Source organism: Lissotriton helveticus, chromosome 1_1 (genome assembly GCF_964261635.1).
Source record: "Lissotriton helveticus chromosome 1_1, aLisHel1.1, whole genome shotgun sequence".
Classification (NCBI taxonomy): Eukaryota; Metazoa; Chordata; class Amphibia; order Caudata; family Salamandridae; genus Lissotriton; species Lissotriton helveticus.
In genome coordinates, this window is record NC_136057.1 from 1186574029 (window position 1) to 1186596545 (window position 22517).

At 43.6% G+C, this 22517-nt stretch overlaps 1 protein-coding gene across 1 annotated transcript in view; it reads right to left on the bottom strand.

Moving 5' to 3' along the window:
* The window catches only part of DNAJC2 (DnaJ heat shock protein family (Hsp40) member C2), a 252490-nt gene extending 244689 nt beyond the window's left edge, over positions 1–7801 (bottom strand). Inside the window, exon 1 of the mRNA XM_078679433.1 lies at positions 7614–7801. Within this exon, the coding sequence (XP_078535559.1) occupies positions 7614–7671 (58 nt within the window). The 5' untranslated portion in view covers positions 7672–7801. The remainder of the gene's footprint in view (positions 1–7613) is intronic.
* Between the last annotated feature and the right edge of the window lie 14716 nt (positions 7802–22517).

Below are 22517 nucleotides of genomic sequence, written 5' to 3' on the forward strand. Positions count from 1 at the left end.
CTGCTGTCAAGAGGTGACTTTGCTTTATGATCCAAAACTACTGCTCGACAAGCCCTGGCGCTCAATGGCCGCTCTCCCCTTTTCAACTTCTGACAGCCATATCACGTGAACCCCACTTACAGTTATACGTAGAGTCCCTATTAAATCGCTCAAAGAAAGCTCCCCTCTCACTGCCTCAGCGGTTCATTCTCTCAAAAGCTGCTCTTCAGTCACATTTTCAACGGCCTTCGTTACTTGACTGCAAAGCGGGTGTGACAATGGTGGCTGCACTCCCATTACATTCCCTCAAATACTTAGAATTCAATGATGAGGCACACACAGATTACATCTTTACACAAACAGCCACCAAAAGCACTGTGCAATGCTCAACTTAACTGAGTGCTTTTGACATGCAGGTTCACATCCAAGTACGAAGAGACCAGAATCTGCTTGACTAACCAATAGTCACCAAATTATGTTGTAATTAACTACGTTTAGACGCTTTCTTTCCAAGTTATCTTCTTTATTCATGTAAAGCTCTTCAATATATAGTGCTCTGCAACAGCCAAACCTGCTGGGTTATGAGGGAAGCACCATAACAACAGAACAAACATGGCTCAAAGTTTAACACTATACCATCAGCGTAAAACATAATACAAGATCATAACGTCACATACTTCCTAAACTTCTCCCTCAGCCAAGGACCCTTCCACAATGACCTCAAGACAGGAGAAATCCTCCTTCTGCTTGAAGCGAGATAATTTCACCAACTTCTACTGTATCACCCATCTACCCTTTTCATGAAAAAAACACTGTAAAATCAAACTCTAACCAGCTACTGAAACAGATAATCATGAACCATTTTCCGCAGGACTAGCAAACCTGCATCAGAGTATGCTACCGCACACAGATATCCACTCATGTGTGACAATGCCTTTGAAATCAAAAGAAGTGATGACCATACTCACTCTTCAGCCTTTCGACTTGAAAGATCACCAAGCACTAATCCACGGACTTTTCCCCACCTGAATCTACTGGAAACAGACTAGTATTACACTACTACTCCCTCCACAAGATAGTAAGTGTGAACCCCTAGTAAGTACAAGGAAAAGGCCTAATATCTACACTGGAGTCAAAATTACAACCCTCCAGCAGGACACATGATGGGGGAAAAAAACACAGCAACCTTATTCTCAGAGACTACTCCAACCATAGCAGAACCAACTGAAATAACTCCAATCAAGCAACAAAATGTGCAAGTACTTAACAAGGGGTATCCTTGCAGAGAGAGGGGGAAAGAGGAAGAAATTTTGCAGCAATCTCAAAATTCATGAAGTCAAGTATTGCATTTTAACACCCTATATTCAATTTGTGAATGAGTATCTGCTAAAGTATTTTTGAACTACAAAATAACCTTAAAACGTTTCTCTCTAGATCATGGTTTTGCTATGCAAACATCTATGCTGTAGCCTTAAATGTGTAAACCTGCCAAGCTAAATGGTACATTTTGTTATTCTACTTAAAAAATATTCAAATCAAAATAAGGTGAATTACATGTCACTATATTAGCCATATGTATGACCACATCTTGCACTAAGCTTCATGAGAAGAAGACTTCAGATTGCCTGTCACTGAATGGAAACTGCATGACTCACTACAATCCTTATATACATGGCTAACTGCTAACACTGGGCTCCAGCGGAATAGATTGCTTTTTGTACCCAACGTAGAGTGTCACCAGGGATAATATGTTTCACATAAATACCCATACTACAACACCACCAATCTTGCCAACTGCCATCAACTCTTACTGATGACAGTTACATATTCCAAAGAAACTCCCCTTCGCTTGTGGAGTACCCCAGGGCTCCATCCTCTTCCAGCTCGACACCTCGGATACATTCTCGCCAGCAACAAACCCATCAACATGGGAACGAGGCTTTCAAAATAGGTGTTACCACACAGCTCTGTGTAGCTTCGATCTCCCTTTAAACATACTGCACTAATCATGAGCACATAACTGTGATTTGGCACGAATATGTGTGCCCCTTCGAAAGCGCAAGCAATACTGCAGCCAAAGATACCAATATTTTCCCCCTCAAATTATCCCCTTAAGATGTCTGGCTGCAGTAATACTTGCTTCCAAGAAGGATGGAGAGTGAACCATGACTTTGTGCCACTCAGGCTTGCGTGGTGCCACAAGGGTACTGGGGACTGATCTATGTGCCCTGGACTGGAGATATCATTTGGCCCTTGCCCAAAACCCTGTGTCTTGCACAGAGGAAGTCAAGATAAGGAGCAGAGACGTGCAGTCATACCAGGCTGATGGGGGTGATTCATGCTACCTCAGCGGGGACAGAAGGTGGGTGGTGGTACTGGGTGGGTTTCCTGGAGCCGATAGTTGTAGAGTGCAGTCCAAGTTACCATTTGGATAAACGCAACATACACTAGGGCCTAAATCTCTGAATGAATTTCGAATCAGTTGTGCCTTATGTTTTGGACACATTTTACACAGTTGGCGACAGCAGAGCAGGCACTATAAAAGAAAGTGTGTCTATGCAGCTTCAGTCATTAGCTGTTTGGTTATGAGTGGAATCTCTGTTGGTCTCTGAAACTCCTGGGAGGTGCACCTTATAATCAGGCCTTCTCCCTCTCGATCCACTCACTGACAAAGCTCAGGTCTTTCAGAGTTAGCACTGGGCATGAGCAAGTGGTCAAGTGATGCCATATGTGGAAAGAGATGCTATCTGGGCCTTCTATTCGAGGGTAAGTTGCCAAAAATATACTGTGTTCTGTTCTTGCAATGGCTGCTCAGAATGCATGGACTACCTTGGTATAGCTTGGATTGAGTAAACAGTTTAACACCTCCACCTGACTGGTGAACACTTGGAAGAATTGAATACCTTTCCCCTATATATAATCCATGCATTCAACAACAGAAATGAGAAATTATTATATACCAGGCCGTCAATTAAGTGTACAGCATTGTTAAAGATAAAACAAACAGAGCTAAAAAGCACAAAAAAATAGTTCAGAGCAGCTGTGGGTACGGAGAGTCAGAGAACACCTGGAGCTGAAGCTGATGGCAGACCCAAGTCAACGAACTTGGACCTGATCGGTGATATCAAGGACCTGCTAATAGCAAAAAACACAAACATCAAAATTAACATTCTCAGTTCTGACCTTTAAAAAACTGCAAATCACACACAGCTACTCAGACAATCATGGCATTAATGACAGGCCAGGTCTAACTCGAATGTAAACTACTGTACTTAAGTGTAAGGAGACTTGAGGCAAAGGTGGAGGATGCAAAAGGTAGAGCCCACAGAAATAGTGTAAAACTCTGGGGTCTCCAGAGCAAGAAAAGTGTCCTTTGGAAGAATTTTTTTGGGAAAATTGCTAGTTTAGGCACTGCAACCATTGTGCCTGTCTAAGCTGTCTTTATATGAGACAGCCTAGAGTGGATGCTACTCATTGGGTGATCATCGCAAATATTCTAAATTTCTGGGGTCTGTACTATGGATTGGCTACATCTTACACTGGGGTTGGTGCTGGGATCAGGCTGCGATATGAAGTATCCTGCATTTTCTACTCACTACTGTTTTTAGATGTACAGTTTATTTTTTTTTACTTTTTAGTGAGTTTGTGGAGAGGAGGCTTTCTTCTGGCAGGACATACCTTGTTGTATTCTTGGGCAATGCTTGTTTATAATTATTTACATCCCGGAAGAGAGAGCATGGTTCGGTGGTGTTCAAAATGTTTTGAGGTTATCGTAATGAAGTTGAAGAGATATGATCGCAGAGTTTCCCCCACCCAGATAGAGTTAAGTCTAGGTTATCTTCGGTGAAGTTGTGTCGGAATATAAGATCAGTGAAGACTAAAATTACTTGTCGAAAAGATAATAGGCATCAGTCTACTGTAGAAAAAGAAGATATTACCCAAAAATGGTGGAGTCAATGTTTCTGTTACCAGTTTTTCACACAAGCTAGAGCCCCAATTTGGATTGCGCAGATGTTCCCTTTAAGATCTCAAAGACACTTGCTGACCAGGAGGGTAGGTATAAATATTTGTAACTGGAGGGTGAACAAATTGGACTTTTAAATGTGTATGCCCCAAATGTGTCTAAAGTTCAAAGAGGTGTGGCGCCGCAGCCAGGGCGACTGACTCCGGAATCTGGGGATCACGGTTCGATCCCCGGCTCCGGCAGCAGATTAGCCCAGCACCATGTGACTCTGGGCAATAGCTTGCTTAATCTTCCCGACGGCCCCCAGCGCCTAGAGACCCTTACGGGTGATTGTGCGCTTTACAAATGTGGATTATTATTATTATTATTACTAGAGATGGGGTAGCACTAGGTGATGATCCCTCAAAAAAAGGCTGGAGTCTTTATGGTATCCAGGAGATCTAGTTTGACCACGATATGAATGGAATCCTTATTGAAGATCGGTGGTGTCCAAATCACTGACAATAAGGGACCAGGGGGCTGTGAAGATGTTTGGAGGTGCTTACACCCTACAATATGAGTGTCTTCATTTTACTATGCCCTACATGAGACTTTTAATGAGGGATTACTTCATGGTCAGTGCAAGTCTGAGTGAAGGATGTGTGAAAGCTGGACCTTTGAAGTCCTAAAAGTCATGCTTCAAAATCTGCATGAGAACTGAAATCAAATAAATTACCTTGCACATATTAGGAAACAATCTTCAAATTAAATGGAAAAAACAAATCCCAGATGCACACCCTGCTCATAATCACACTAGCATTCGCCTAGCTTGAGTCAAGCAGTGAGAAGCATTGGTACCTGTTCTGTCTCTTTTGCAACTTCCACCATAAAAATGTGACTGTGCTACTATTGTTATCCTTGAAACCTCACTGGCACTTTAGAACTGTTCATGAAAATGCACTGTTACAGGACGAGTGGAGGGTTTAAAATTAAAGAAAATAAGTTGCTAGAAAAAGCAAATATAAAAGGGATTTTTTTATTATATACTTTTAAAGTGCGCAAATACCCGGAGGAGTCTTGGCGCGGTCTCCACAGTGTGACTGAGAGAAGCCCTAACTAATTATCAAATAGCAAGATGTGTTTGCACTTTTCTGAAGAATAGTAGATTAGTTATGGATTTAATATGTAGAGGTAGAGTATTCCACACTTTAGTTTTGCAGATGACAAGGCATTTTCCTCCCCAAGAGGAGAGTTTGAACTTGGGGACTATGACATTTTTGGTCCCAGGGTAGCACAGCGTCCTGCTTGGATAGTACCATTTAAAGTTGCCTTTCAGATAGTCCAGGACTATACTGGGATGCGCTTTATGGGAAAAACATAGGGCCTTGAAAATAATATGTTGCTTGATTGATGGCCAATTTAATTTGCGTATAGCTTGAGATGCAGATTGAAATTTGGAGAACCCTAAAAGCATGGGTGCTGCGGCATTTTGCAGTGTTTGGAGCTTATTCATGAATTGCTGTTGCATATTGAGGTAGAGTCTCTTGCAATAGTCTATTTTAGATCAAACTAAAGCAGTTGCTACTTTGTTTTGTTAATCCAGTGGAATGTAATCGGAAAAAAGTTTTATTATCTGTAGTGTGTTAAAGGAAGGGGAGATCACAGCGTTCCCTTGATCCCTTTAGGCAAGTTTGTAGTCAACTATAACTCCCAAGTTCCTTACCTTCCTAATTGAAGTCGGTAGAATTCCGAACTCATAAGGTCACCAAGACGGGAATCAAAACGAGACCTCATTACAAAACAAGAGGACCTCTGTCTTTCCAGAGTTTAACTTTAAGCAATTGTTGTTCATCCAGTCACTCACTGCCCGTTGTGAAATTGAGTTCCAGTGGTTTTATTGCTAGAGAGCGAGATGACAATCTGGGTGTCGTCAGCATAGCTCGTCAAGAAGAACCCAAATGATATGATCAGAGAGGACAGAGTGGTGACAGACGTTAAACAGTGTTGGACTAAGCGAGGACCCGGCAAGGCAGAGAAGATGGTTCTGAAATGAACTCCTTTAATGCCAGATTGTTCTCGCAGAGAGAAAAAAGATCTTAAAAGTGCCTAAGCAGCTCCTCTGATACCAATGTTGTGGAGACAGTCAATCAGAAAATCGTTATTGACCATATTGAATGATGTTGATGGATCCAGTAAGACAAGAGATGCTCTCTCTCCATTATCAAGAGTCGCCCTTATCTCCTATGTCGCCACAATCAAGGCAATTTCCATGCCATGGACACTTCTGAATCCGAAATCAGTAGAGTCCAGAGATGGTTATCCTGTATGAAGGAGGCAAGTTGCTGATTCATGGCCTTCTTCACAATCTTAACCGGAAACAGGATTCTGGAGATTGGGCGATAGCAGTTAGGGTTCACATCATTGAGATTTTAATTTTTAATCAGTTGAGGAACAGAGGGTATTTTTCACAGTTTAAGGAAATAGCTTAAACATTTTGTTAAAAAATGCTGGTAAGATGAAAGGCAATGAAGGACCTCATGCGTTAATTTTACCACTGAAAGAAGGCCTGGGTCTAATGGTGAGCCAGACTTTATAGATTTGAATTGCAACTCTACCTGCTTAGCCGTAAAAAAGGTGAATTCACTAAAAATGTCCTTGTAAGAGCAACAGGGAGAAAACTTATTTTCCTCAAGATTAGTTGCCTTATTTTATGAGTACCTGATGTAGCCCTGTTCGACTTTATTTTATAAACGTTTGCAAGAAAATTGCAAAAGGATTGACTATTCCCTTCCATGGTGTTGCTGGTGGCATTAGTCTGAAACAGTTCTTTTACAGAATTTTTTGAAGATTCAATTTTTTTTAGTTAAGTACAGGATTTTTCTTTTCTTTTTCTTTTTTTTTTAAGATTTACTAACTAACAAGTTGTAAAGAACCTGTTCACCACCCAGGCTCACAATCCAAATTGGAAGTAGATGACTGCGACATTACCAACTCATTCAACAAGCCGTTTCATTTCAAACAGTAAAGGCGAAATCGGGTAGTGAACTAAAATAGTTCAAATAAGAACTTGCCAAACTAATAATAAAAAACTAATAATTTGTAAAAAAAAAAAAAAACTTAACGTGGCTTAAACATTAACTACTGTGGATGAAATAAGTTGCAAGAGACACAGGTTGGGACCCAATAAAAGAGGTGCAAAAGGTAGTTTATCAAGAATTGCACAAATCCATCAATCAAACCAACACCTACTTGTTTTGACCACGAACGCACAAGGAAGCATTTAGTAATTCTCAATGTACTCCAGGCCACACTAAAATAGCATGTCATTTCTTTAATTAAAAATGTCAACAACAAAAAAAAGACTCTGGACCAACAACTAGCCAGTCCCTTTTTTTCCTCCGATACACTCAAGTAGTACGAATAATTGCCTTGGAAGAGAAAGTGCTACTCAAACTAGCTCTGAAGACCAAGACCTTCAAACATGCCTTTAGAATCATACACAGTGGACATCATGAAACAATGCTACCCCCTGATCTTGAACAAGCGAGGAGTAAGTTAGAGGGGGTGAGTTAATGTTTGGGGATATTGGGCATCGCGGGACCGGCAATGAACGCCTCCAGAGCTTTAAAAGGCAGGTCACGGTGAACGCCGGCCGGTAGAATGGGTGGCGGGAGAACTACGCAGCACGTACCGGCGGAGAGGGCCCTGCTGACGGCGCTGAGCTGGCCCTCCGGGGCTTCGGGCAGCATGCTGGCGGTATGTATGTGCGGGCTGCGATGGGTCCTGCAGCTGCCTCCTCTCCGACCGGCGTGTGCAGCCGCAGGTCACTTCCTGGCGCTGCTGCGGCTGCCGGGCCCGGTGTCACAGCGTCAGAGGTCCGGGCGGGGCTAGCGGCTGCTGCACTCAGGGCCCGCCTGTCTTCCGCACGCACAGCCCATAGAGCTGTATGCAGGCACGGCAGGCGCCATCTCCCAGTGACAAGCACGCAGCAACGGCCCGTGAGTTACCAACCATAAAACGCCCGTTTGAGGTTCGCAGGCCTTCTGGGCCGCTGAGACTGGAGGAGGAACGTTTTGCCGATTCTACATGGGCCAAAGTCAACCTGCATAGAAGAAATAGGAGTGGTGCTTCAAATTAACTAATATGTCTTTCTCAACTCTTTGCAGGAACTTGGTGTCGAGATCCGCCACGTCAGTATTCTGTATATTTAAGCCCAGGCTGAAATATTTTAGAGTTGTCTAAATGTTTTCAGAATTATTATTAGAGCAAACAGGGGCATATTTGCAGTGTTTCAAAGGAATCCTGTCCGTTTTACACACATTATTTTTATACCTCCTAGCTGCTACAGAATACCAAAATGTAAACAGGTGGAAGTTTTTTTATACAAAAAAAAGTGGCATATGTGGTGGGTGAGATTTCAGAATGAGTCATTATTTTATTTTGTAACCAGCAAAATAACATGAATTTGCTTTTCTGAGCACATTTAACCCCTTCGCTGCTAGGCCTTTTCCCCTCCTGTGCTAAGCCTTTTTTTGGCATTTTGGAGTAGTGCGCACTTAGGCCCTTGTAACTTTTTGACCACATAAGGTATCCGCGCCAAATTTGCGTCCTTTTCTTCCAACATCATGGGGATTCTAAAGGCGCCCAGGGTTTGTGGATTCCCTTGGAGGGGTCCCAGAAATTAACCAAAATATAGTGATTTTTTTGTTTTTTTCAGAAAAATGGGAAAAACGGGCTGCAAATTAAAGCCTCTGGGTTTTTCCCTGAAAATGCTATCACAAAAGGGTTTGTGGGGCTGAAATCTCAATTTTCTCAGCTTTCAGGGAATGACAGTCTTTTGTCAGAGAACCGAAAATTTTTACTCCGTTTTGGCATTTTTCTGGTACATAGCCTATTTTTGCTATTTTTAGAGCTTTCCACCTCCTTCCAGTTAATGGTAGAAATGAGTTTGAAAGCAATAATGGATCCTGGAAAGCTTTACATTTTCGAAAAGTAGACAAAATTCTGAATTCAGAAAGGGGTCATTTGTCTAAATCCATGAAGGTTTCGTTACAGAAACTAACAGTTAGATATTGGAATATTTGAAATTTTGTTGAAAAAAACAGCCTTTTGTCTCAACGTTTTCACCTATAACTTTTTCTAATTTTGACAACTCTTGGAAAGCAATATACCAATCCATTGTTTCATGGGGAACAAGCACAGTGATTATTTTAACAGAATGATGCACGGTGATTATTTTAACAGAATGATGCAGCGTAATGATAACATTGCAACCTTTTATTATGGGTTGAGCAGCTTAGTTTATTTTTATAATTTTGATGTAAATAGGTTTAATGAACCTCGGGATACAATTCTTAGACGATGTCATTGTCTCTTTAGGATTCCCCTGACGAAGGACTGAGGTCCGAAATGCATCGGGAGGGAAATTGTGAAAATGCTTAAATGCAACAATGGATTGAATATATAATTCATTTGAATGAGATTGGACAATGGATGTATTAAGACATGTGAATTAAACATGGACAGCGCTTCTATGCAACTCTGGTTCAAAGAGTACATTTTTCATTTAATGCAAGGTTGTGCTCAAGGAGTTGGCACTTACTCTAGGTGCCACTGACTGAATCAAAGTTGGGAATACTCATACTAGCATGAGAATTATTGGTCATTTTTGATAAAGATTTTTTTTTTACACAATGTCTTTCATTGAAAGGGAGAAATGCATGAAAGGTCAATTGGTAATAACAGTTGATTTACAAATCTGAATTACCCCAAGTGTCCCGATAAAAACGGTACCTCACTTGTGTGGGTCGGCCTTGTGCCTGCGACAGGAAACGGCGCAAAATGCAACGTGGTCACACCTAAATTTTGCAGTTACAAATTGACCCTTATTTGGCAAAGTGCCTACCTGTAGTTTTTGCACCCTAGCTCTGCCGGCACCTAGGGAAACCTAGCAAACCTATACATTTTTGAAAAGTAGACACCCAGGGGAATTTAGGATGGGGTGACTCGACGGCCTACCACCAGGTTTTGTTACCCAGAATCCCTTGCAAAGCTAAGATTTTGACAAAATAAACACATTTTCCTCACATTTCTGTGGTGGAAAGTTCTGGAATCTGCGTGGATCAACAAATTTCCACCCACCCAGCGTTCCCCAAGGTCTCCCGATAAAAACGGTACCTCACTTGTGTGGGTCGGCCTTGTGCCTACGACAGGAAACGGCACAAAATGCAACGTGGTCGCACCTCAATTTCCCAGTGAAATTTTACGGTCTTTGGACAAAGAGACTACCTTTTGTTTTTGAGCCGTAGCTCAGCCAGCACCTAGGGAAAACTAGCAAACCTATACATTTCTGAAAACTAGACACCCAGGGGAATTCAGGATGGGGTGACTCGTCTGCCTAACCCCAGGTTTTGTTACCCAGAATCCCTTGCAAACATAAAAATTTGACCAAAAAAACACATTTTCCGCACATTTCTGTGGTGGAAAGTTCTGGAATCTGCATGGATCAACAAATTTCCACCCACCCAGCGTGCCCCCAGGTCTCCCGAAAAAAATGGTACCTCACTTGCGTGGGTAGGCATAGTGGCTGCGACATGAAACAGAGCAAAACGCAGCATGGTCGCACCTCAATTTCCCAGTGAAATTTAGCACGATTCGGACAAAAAGACTACCTTTTGTTTTTGCGCCGTAGCTCTGCCAGCACCTAGGGAAATCTAGCAACCCTATACATTTTTGAAAACTAGACACCCAGGGCAATTCAGGATGGGGTGACTCGTCTGCCTACCCCCAGGTTTTGTTACCCAGAATCCCTTGCAAACATAAAAATTTGACCAAAAGAACACATTTTCCTCACATTTCTGTGGTGGAAAGTTCTGGAATCTGCGTGGATCAACAAATTTCCACCCACCCAGCGTGCCCCCAGGTCTCCCGAAAAAAATGGTACCTCACTTGCGTGGGTAGGCATAGTGGCTGCGACATGAAACAGCGCAAAACGCAGCATGGTCGCACCTCAAATTCCCAGTGAAATTTAGCACGATTCGGACAAAAAGACTACCTTTTGTTTTTGCGCCGTAGCTCTGCCAGCACCTAGGGAAATCTAGCAACCCTATACATTTTTGAAAACTAGACACCCAGGGCAATTCAGGATGGGGTGACTCGTCTGCCTACCCCCAGGTTTTGTTACCCAGAATCCCTTGCAAACATAAAAATTTGACCAAAAAAACACATTTTCCTCACATTTCTGTGGTGGAAAGTTCTGGAATCTGCGTGGATCAACAAATTTCCACCCACCCAGCGTGCCCCCAGGTCTCCCGAAGAAAATGGTACCTCACTTGCGTGGGTAGGCATAGTGGCTGCGACATGAAACAGCGCAAAACGCAGCATGGTCGCACCTCAAATTCCCAGTGAAATTTAGCACGATTCGGACAAAAAGACTACCTTTTGTTTTTGCGCCGTAGCTCTGCCAGCACATAGGGAAATCTAGCAACCCTATAAATTTTTGAAAACTAGACACCCAGGGCAATTCAGGATGGGGTGACTCGTCTGCCTACCCCCAGGTTTTGTTACCCAGAATCCCTTGCAAACATAAAAATGTGACCAAAAAAACACATTTCCTCACATTTCTGTGGTGGAAAGTTCTGGAATCTGCGTGGATCAACAAACTTCCACCCACCCAGCGTGCCCCCAGGTCTCCCGAAGAAAATGGTACCTCACTTGCGTGGGTAGGCATAGTGGCTGCGACATGAAACAGCGCAAAACGCAGCATGGTCGCACCTCAAATTCCCAGTGAAATTTAGCACGATTCGGACAAAAAGACTACCTTTTGTTTTTGCGCCGTAGCTCTGCCAGCACCTAGGGAAATCTAGCAACCCTATACATTTTTGAAAACTAGACACCCAGGGCAATTCAGGATGGGGTGACTCGTCTGCCTACCCCCAGGTTTTGTTACCCAGAATCCCTTGCAAACATAAAAATTTGACCAAAAAAACACATTTTCCTCACATTTCTGTGGTGGAAAGTTCTGGAATCTGCGTGGATCAACAAATTTCCACCCACCCAGCGTGCCCCCAGGTCTCCCGAAAAAAATGGTACCTCACTTGCGTGGGTAGACATAGTGGCTGCAACAGCAAACGGTTCAAATCGTACGGTGGTGAATTTACATTACCTCATTGCAAAACTACCTTGATTTTGGGGGGGGGGCATCTGAGTTTGTGGCCCGGGGCTCGGTGGTATTCTTTGCAAAGTAGCAAACCCAAACAGTTCTGAAAACTAGACACCCGGGGGAGTCCAGGGAGGTATGGCATGCATGGGTCCCCCAATGTTTTCCTACCCAGAACTCCTTGCAAACCTTAAAATTAGGTAAAAATAGCACTTTTCCAAACTTTTTGGCGTGGGATCGCCGTGCCGGCAAAAATGTCCTACCACCCTGCGTTCCCCTTGTTCTCCCGAGTAAAAGGATACCTCACTTGTGTGGGTGCCCCAAAGCAGAACACGCCAAAAATGAATTTTGAAAAAAGTAGTTTTTAGTCATATTTAAGTTTTACAAATTAAGCACCCCAGCCTGAGTCGCATGCCTTTGGCCCACCCACACAAGTGAGGTATCATTTTACTCGGGAGAACAAGGGAAACGCTGGGTGGTAGGACATTTGTTCCGGCAGCGAGATCCCACCCAAAAAAGTATGGAAAAGTGGGTTTTTTGACCAAAATTTCAGGTTTGCAGGGGTTTCTGGGTAGGAAAACATTGGGGGACCCACGCATGCCATACCTCCCTGGACTCCCCCGGGTGTCTAGTTCTCAGAACTGTTTGGGTTTGGTAGTTTACAAAGATGCCTGCCAAGCCCCGGGCCAAAAGCTTAGGTGACCCCCTCACAAAATAGGATTATTTGGCTAAAGGTAATGTTTTGGTCTCCACAGTATGATTTGGGCCTTTTCCTAAAGCAGCCGCTATGCCTACCCACGCAAGTGAGGTACCATTTTTATCGGGAGACCTTGGGGAACGCTGGGTGGGAGGTAATTTGTGTGAGCCCAGTGATGCCACGCTTTCCCACACTAAAACGTGTGAAAAAACTGATTTTTCCAAGCAAAAAATGAGGTTTGCAAGGGATTCTGGGTAAAGGAACGTTGGAGGATCCACGCAAGCCATACCTCCTTGGAAGCCCCCGGGTGTCTACTTTTCAGAAATGTGTGGGATTGGTAGGTTTCCCTAGATGGCTGTCTCGCACGGGGCCAAAAACCCAGGTAACCCCTCTTGCAAAAGCTGGTGGACTTAACATTTTCACCATTGTTAAATTCACCAGCTTTTGCAAGAGGGGTTACCTGGGTTTCTGGCCCCGTGCGAGACAGCCATCTATGGAAACCTACCAAACCTACACATTTCTGAAAAGTAGACACCCGGGGGCTTCCAAGGAGGTATGGCTTGCGTGGATCCTCCAACGTTCCTTTACCCAGAATCCCTTGCAAACCTCAATTTTGGCAGAAAAAAATAAATTTTTTCACACGTTGTAGTCTGGGAAAGCGTGGCATCACTGGTCTCACACAAATTACCTCCCACCCAGCGTTCCCCCAGGTCTCCCGATAAAAACGGTACCCCACTTGCGTGGGTAGCCATAGTGGCTGCAACAGGAAAAGGTCCAAATCGTACGGTGGTGAATATAAAATAACCTGTAACAATATAACTTTGATTTTGGGGGGGGGGGCACCTGAGTTTTTGGCCCGGGGCTGGGTGGTATTCTTTGGAAAGTAGCAAACCCAAACAGTTCTGAAAACTAGACACCCGGGAGAGTCCAGGGAGGTATGGCATGTGTGGGTCCCCCAATGTTTTCCTACACAAGCGCCACTCCACACACACCGCCAGCCAAGCACCACTCCGTGCACAGACAGCCAAGTACCACTCCATGCACACCACCAGCCAAGCGCCACTCCACACACACCGCCAGCCAAGCACCACTCCGTGCACAGACAGCCGTACCACTCCATGCACACCACCAGCCAAGCGCCCCTCCACACACACCACCAGCCAAGCGCCACTCCACAAACACAACACCAGCCAAGCACCACTCCGTGCACAGACAGCCAAGTATCACTCCACGCACACCGTCCAGCCAAGCGCCACTCCACACACACAGCCAGCCAAGCACCACTCCACACACACCGCCAGCCAAGCACCACTCCGTGCACAGACAGCCAAGTACCACTCCATGCGCACCACCAGCCAAGCGCCCCTCCACACACACCACCAGTCAAGCACCACTCCACGAACACCACCAGCCAAAGACAAATCCAAACACAACACCAGGCAAGCGCAAGAGCACGCACACCGCCAGCCAAACACCAGACCACGCACACCGCCAGTCAAGCACCAGTCCGCAGACACCGCCAGACAAGCACTAGTCCACAGACACCGGCAGTCAAGCGCCAAACCATGCACACAGTCAGACAATGGACACTACACGCAAACCAACATCATACTTTAGTTTTTTTTAAAAATAAAAGGGAAAGAAAAACAAATTGCAAATTGATACAAATCTACTAACTCGACAACTAAATCTAAAAAGACTACACAAATACAAACTTTGAAACTGAACAATAACTATTACAGAATAAAGACCAACCAGTTCACTTTACCACTCATTGATACTCCCAAAAATTCTTTTGCGTGTGGTACAATCTAAAACAAGCAGGTACACACAGCCCGGGGTTTGAAGGGCAGTCGGGGCAGTACATGCGAACCTCCTTCCGCAAACCTCTTCGCCAACAGACTCTACATCTCCGACTGGGAAAGTCTTTTGAGGTTGTAGGAGGAATTGTATCAGGAAAGTGGCGATCTTTCAATCTGGCAACATCCTCCACCACTCCAACTCTAGGAACACTTGCCTGTTCCACTAAAACAAGGCTGCCTATTACAGACTCCTGAAACTTTACAAAAGTCAACTTTGACTGGGGACAAGATTTCTGGAACACAATAAAAGCATTAAAGGTTGCCAAGTGGAAAAGATGGATAGCCAACTTCTTGTACCAAATGTAAGCCTTACGAAGAGCAGCATATGGTTCCAACCTCTGATCAACTCTGTCAACACCACCCATGTACTTATTGTAGTCCAGTATGCACACAGGTTTGCGCACTTCTGCAACCTGACCCCAAACATTCCGCGGTTCAGTGCTTTCATCATGTATTGTAGTCAACATGTAGACATCTCTCCTGTCTGTAAACTTCACAGCTAGAAGCTCCTCACAACGCAAAGCACTGCACTGTCCCCGAGCAAGCTTTCGACAAACAAGTTCTTTTGGGAAACCTTTACGGTTTGAGCGGATTGTGCCACAAGCAACAGTGTCCACTTTGGCCAATTCCCTGAACAACCGCACACCAGTGTAGAAGTTATCGACATACAAATGATGGCCTTTGTTAAAAAATCCACGACCAAGTTCCCACACAATTTTCTCAGTCACTCCAAAAGTCGACGGACAACCAGGGGGGTTAATCCTGGATTCCTTACCAGTGTACACCCTGAAATTAGAGACATATCCAGTCTCACTGTCACACAGCATATACAGTTTGATTCCATAGCGTGCCCTCTTACTAGGAATGTATTGCCGAAATACCAAGCGGCCCTTGAACAACAGCAAAGACTCATCCACTGCAATTTCTTTCCCAGGATAAAAGATCTCAGAAAATCGATCAACCAAATGATCAATGACAGGCCGAATCTTGAAAAGACGGTCACAATCAGGGTGATCTCGTGGCAAAGCAAGACTATTGTCAACAAAATGCATCATCCGCAGCAGAAGCAAATACCTATCACGAGTCATGACTGCCGGAAATATAGCTGTTGCCATCAAGGGACTAGTAGACCAATATGAAGCCATTGATGGTTTCCTAAGCAAGCCCATCAAAAGAGTTAAACCCAAAAACTTTTTCATCTCCTCCAAATTGGTGGGAGTCCACCGGGTAGCTCTAGCGTGGGGCTTAAGGCTGGCACTGTTCACCCTCAAAAAATTTTCAGCATACAAATTAGTCTGCTCTACAATCTCTGCCAAAAACACATCATCCATAAACAACTTGAAAAAATCAATAGGCAAAAAGTTTTCAGTGTTCACCCTACACCCTGGAACACCAGTAAATTCAGGCAATGCCGGCTGCACCATGCCTGGTGCAACCCAGAGGTCATAACTTTCATCGTCAAGTCTTGCAGCCGCAGGCCGCCGCCCAGCTAACTCTTGTCTCACAACACCAACTGGAAGTCTAGCAGCCCCAGGCTGCAGCCCAGATGTCTCTTGCCGCACAATTGGCACATCACTGTCCTCCGCAACCACAGGCACAACCATGTCCTCCAAAACCGTAAACACAGCAATGTCCTCCCCAACCACAGGCACATCATCCACACCAAAAGTAGCTTCATCAGCACTCAAAGTGTCTTCATCATCAGATGAAGCCATGTGTAGAGAAAACTCACTACCTGAATCTTCACCTCCCACCTCTAGCTCAGAATCAGAGTCAGATTCTGGACCATGGTCAGAGGAAGAATCAAAAAGCATTCCAACAACTTGCTGAGCAGTAATCCGGCGGCTAGCCATTATCCTTACAAATAAAGGAGTCTGCACAAACAACTCAACAACCCCAACACTGCGCAAAGTAAGATAAAAATGTAAGACTTTTTCACCAAAAAATATATTTAGAAAAAATATACAATTCACTTACAAGACACAACTACACTCACCAGCACCTACTCTGCAAAGACACAGCAAATAGGCAATGATATCCCACTAGAAAGAAGAAAAAAAAAACCTTACATCTACAGAAGGACACATCAAAAACAAATGCAAAACATGTTTTACAATCACAACAAACAGCAACAACACATACTCGTATTACTACACACTTTGCAAAATAAACAATTACATTACAATTGAACAAAAAAAAGGTCTCTTACCAAACACATGCAACTACAGAAACAGCAGAACAACAGAACCACCAGTAACAGAACCGCACACTGCAACAATCTAAAGAGAAAAAAAAACAATACACATTAGAAGAAACAAAATCAACACACATTACAACATGCTATGTCACAGGGTATGTCACAAATGGGGTGTCTGTCCCCAAGGGGGGAAGATTATAAATCATTATAAACGTGGGCCCCCTGGAGCAGAAAAGTCTAAAAAAATATTAGGGCCACTAGGAAGCGACCCTTCCCCAAGGGGTCGCTTCCTTTTCAAATAAAAAACAATCCCTGGTGTCTAGTGGGCTTTTCTGCTCCCCCTGGGTGCAGATCGGCCAAAAAAACGGCCGATCTGCCCCAGGGGGGGCAGAAAAGTCTGAAAAATATTTTTTCCCCCTAGGAAGCGACCCTTGCCCAAGGGGTCGCTTCCTTTATAAATAAAAAACAATCCCTGGTGTCTAGTGGGCTTTTCTGCCCCCCCTGGGTGCAGATCGGCCAAACAAAACGGCCGATCTGCCCCAGGGGGGGCAGAAAAGTCTAAAACAGTATTTGGCCCCCTAAGGAAGCGACCCTTGCCCAAGGGGTCGCTTCCTGCACACACAAAAAAAACACAAGCAATCCCTGGTGTCTAGTGGGCTTTTCTGCCCCCCCTGGGTGCAGATCGGCCAAAAAAAACGGCCGATCTGCCCCAGGGGGGGCAGAAAAGTCTGAAACATTATTTGGCCCCAAGAGGAAGCGACCCTTGCCCAAGGGGTCGCTTCCTCGACAAATAAATATGCCCCAAAACAATCCCTGGTGTCTAGTGGGCTTTTCTGCCCCCCCTGGGTGCAGATCGGCCAAAAAAAACGGCCGATCTGCCCCAGGGGGGGCAGAAAAGTCTGAAAATATATATGCCAGCCAAAGGAAGCGACCCTTGCCCAAGGGGTCGCTTCCTACACACAATTTGCCCAAACAAAACAATCCCTGGTGTCTAGTGGGGCATTCCTGGTGCACGATCGCGACGCTGTGCGCGATCGTGCACCAGGAATGCCGTGCATTGGGACATCAGGGGAGAGGAAACACAGTTTCCTCCCCCCCGATGCCTCAAGGCACCGAAAAACGGCCCCCCCGCCCCACCGGAGCAGGAAACACCATCCTTGTTGCTGGACGCGCTGGAAACAAATGGCGTCCAGCGCTTCCTGATGACGTCGGCGCGCGCTGTGCGCGCTGACGTCACCAGGAAGCGTGGGGGGCCTGGGGGTGGCAGCGGAAAGTCTTCCGCTGCCACCCATGCAAAAAAAAAAAAGATCGCCGCACAGGGGGGGGGGAGCGCCAGCGCTCTCCCCCAGGGCTGTACTGATGACGGAGCGGTTCCGTCATCAGCACAGCCCAACCGATGCTGATGACGGAACCGCTCCGTCATCAGCATCGAAGGGGTTAAACCCCGTGTTCTACACACGCTGTGTTGCAGAACATTATTTACAGGCATTGCTCTTTTTCTTATCTTTTTTTCCATCAATGATTTCTGTGGGCTGTAAGGGCATTCTGGCGAGAGCGTTTTAAGAACCTAAAAAACTGCAATCCGAGACTACAGTACAAAATAGCAGGTCAGCCCAGCTGTGTAAAATGGAATGCTGGTCTGTGTAACAACTCTCATGGCTTGTGTTATCTGGCAAAGTTGACTAAGTTCAGCGGTATGTAAATATGAATTGTAAGTTCACCTTACAACTTTGCTATCATCCAATGTTGTGGACACCAGCATACTGTTCGTCCTATGTAGGCACGACAACCCAACACTATGGTCTGTTTCAGAAACACTCATCCACATATCTGTCAACGTCTGAAGAACTAAAACTCGGTCCTATTTGTGCAGGCACACAAATAGACGGTTGATATTTGATATGGCTTGACGCTGATGGATAACAAGTTGTTAGATATTTTTAGGTATGTTTCGTAATGTATGTACTTTGCAAGGTTTATGGTTTTAAGTGACTGATAAATTATTTCATTCATTAAAAGTTTGCAGTTTATAGTGCCATGGCCAACCTACTTGGACAGGTACAGTCTGGCACTAAGTACCTGTTCTTCTTTAATTTGAAAGGGATAGTACTGGCTCTTCCCTGCAGTGGTACAATACTTTTAATGGGAGAGTACCAGCCCTCTACAGAGTGAGTACAAGGCTTGAAAAATCATATATATGTTACTAGGCCTGCAGGTCTAGTAACTTTAATAATCTACCTGACCTAACTAATGTACTTGACCCGTGTACTGGTTTCAAATTATGTGATCCTAGGCAAATATTTTGTCCTATAGAGCTGTCTTTGTCTTTATATCACATAGGAGAGCACCTTCAAATATGCAAGTTCATAATTTATGCTGTACAAAAACTCTTTTTATTTACTAGACTAAATGTTTGCTCCATGTATAACAAGAATCAAGCCCTTATATAGGGTACACGTGACCCCTGGCTTGACTCTTAGTTCACTAATAGCATTATCATCTGGGAAGGAGCAGTAATAACTCCCAGTTCATGTTTAAAAACTCACTTTTCATAAATATATTACCAAAGCATGATGTGGTATTGGACTGTAATTTACAGTTAGCAGTTTTTTCATTGAAATGGCCAGAAAAATTTCCCACTAAAGTAGTTTTACTGATAATAGCTCAAAAACAATGTTTGGAAATTGGGTTTCAGCAAAAATATTTAAAATTTGCACATCACCACTAAAGGGTTCTAATTTGTTTTGATCCTATAAAAGTATTTTTTTCACCACATTTCAAAAATGGGTCTTCATAACTAGTAAAATATATTTGAAATGTTTGAACAGTTCACTTAGCTATTTTAGTGTTGTGTTAAAAAAAGCCTGACCTCTTACAACCTTTCATTTAACAAGCTTAGCTCAGTTCAGTTATCACACAGTTCACTTTTCAAAATACTTTAACTTTAGTCACTGAAAGAAAACTAACTGTAGGAAGACAAACTGGCTTTTGACCTCTGTCTCTGAAAGCCAACAAATGTGACAAGATAACAAGTTTAAAGGCTCTTTCACTTTATGAGCAATAAAGATGCCTTTAAATCTTATTATTTTATCACATTTGCTCTGCTTTCAGAGACAGAGGTCAAAAGTCAGGTGTCTTCCTACATTTACTTTTTATTCTGTGACTAAATTTAAGAGGATTTTCAATAGCTCGTCCTTAACTCCTTTACCGTGGCGCAAATTCCGCCACGGTGCGGGAGTTCTAGTAGGTGGGCGGGGCCGCGCCAGCCAACGGACGTGCGCAGCACTACCGAGGTAGTGCTCGCGACGGCCGTTGGCCGACGCACGCAAGGGGTTAATAAATCTTGCTCGACAATGAGAGTGAGCCCTGGAGTATCTTCACATCTGTATTTCCATTTAAAGCACTGATGAGGACATACATTTTATGTTGAGATGGGTGATTTTGACTGCAACCCTAAACTGAAACGTGCTGGCTGTTTCTAGCTCCTGTACTCTCCAAAATATGCATTTGTTACTCTCATATGTTATATATGATAAAATTCAAGTCAACAAGCAACTCATTTGGACTGGGAAACGCTGAAATTAGCACTCCAGGAACGTTGTAATAGGAGGGCATAAATAGGATTGTACCACATAGTAAAGGCTAAGAAGGAGATTTAGAGGAAAATAACAGGATACATTGAGTTCCCTGTTCAAACTATCCTAGGTCCTGAAGGGATGAAGAAACACGATGTACACTTGTTGTTGGTAATACACAACTTACACATAAACTAATACATTTTAAGCTGAACAAAACTTGGAATTGTGCGGTATTGCGAGCATGGAGAAAGGAATGTAACATTATTATAACAAATTCATTGAGGAAGTCCAAATGGTGACAAAACTCGTTGGCTGCCAATTAATTACATTGGAGGAGTATTGACTTGTGATGGAAGTTTAGAAAATAAAGATGAATAGAAAGATTTATGGAAACTGAAAAGGCATACCGACTCAACTGATATTTTGAACAAGTGTTATATAGCGTATAATATGACTATACAATGATAGCTGGGTGCATACTAATATTGACTTAATTTCCATGTTTTGTTGGAGTGGAGCCAGTTTAAACCAGGCGATACCTAAAATAAGACAATTATTTTTCTTTCAGAAATCGTGAGTCTCCAGCAAAGTTTAGGAGTTTTGGCATGTATACACCTTCAACTTGTCCTGACACTTCAGTGTTCAGTACTTTCTAAATCTTACCCATTCAAGTAGATTACACCAACAATTCATTGAAAGCAGTTAGCTGTTGGCTAAAACCCAAGATATCACATATGAGATGCCACCGTATTGTAGAGCGTGGTCTAATGATTTCTTCTCTAGTAATCATTAAGAAACGTTACTCTAGATAGTGCACTTTTAAAGCACATTGGGCATGTAACTTTTGCCAGAGTTCGTTGGATGTCATTTAAAGATCACTTGGTGACAGGCCTCTGTAAATCCCTTGAAGGAATCTTTGGAAAGTGTAATGACAAAAGGAGCATTTTAAAGAACACTGGTCAGTGACATTGGCTGCAACTGGCCTGTGAGTGGGGGATCTATAATTAAGGCTTTTTAGAAAATGCATAGTAAATGGTGTAGTTAGAGGGTGTGAGCACTCCAAACACACAACAACATATGTTTGTTTTTAATCCTTACCATCTCTGTTATTTCCACAGTGAGAACCCAAAGCATAGTTCAGCAGGTCATGCTTTCACATTGTTAAAGAGAGAGAGAGAGAGAGAGTGTGTGTGTAAGTAAACGAAGTACCGTTACGATGCAGGTTTAACAACAAAAGTAATTACAACGACTTTCGCTGGAGGGCGCTCTAGGATAGGTAATAGTTTAATTTACTATCCAACACCTTCCCTACTATCCACGGGGACTGGAGTTGGAATAGTAAATTAAACTATTCACTATCCAGCGCCCCCCAACGCAAGTCGTTGTAACGACTTGCGTTGTAAAACCTGCGTTGTAAAAGCACGCGTTGTACCGTCATACATCCGTGTGTGTGTGTGTTGAGACACAATACAAGAGACCATGTATATCAACTGGTGATTTGTATTTTTGAACTACAAAAGTACAATACGTTCCATGTATTTGTAATTGCACTTCTCAGTTATACATTTTTGCGCTAAGCCAGTAGACCACATCTCCCTGAGAACGTCACCCTATTTCCTTCGCACACCCAGCATGAAATTATGGGAGTAGTCAATGTGTGTGAGTGCAGACTAAATCAACATGTTATCAACAAGCCTAATGCCATGATAGAGACTTTCAATGATCCCTCGTTTTTTTTTAGCAAACTCTTGGCATCCTGGGATCTGTAGACCCTAACATATCATGTGACAATGAAACTACAGTGTTCAGTATGTTTGGTGCTGTAGGATGAGCATTGAAGACTGACTGAAAGTTACAATCGTGACATGGGCCATGAAGAGCAAATTGTTTTCCTAGGTGTTCCCAGGAGCCAAATAAGCACTTGGAAAGGCATATGCCTAAAATGACCTTCAGCTAGAGGGTCCAATACCCATAACTCTAATTTTTGATTAAAGAATTACAGTGCTTGTGATGAAGATGACACCCCTATTAGCTTCCTGTAACCTCTGGCTCTTACCCTGTATATGATCTGGCTATATGCATTGTGAGTGATGCTTGTCTGTG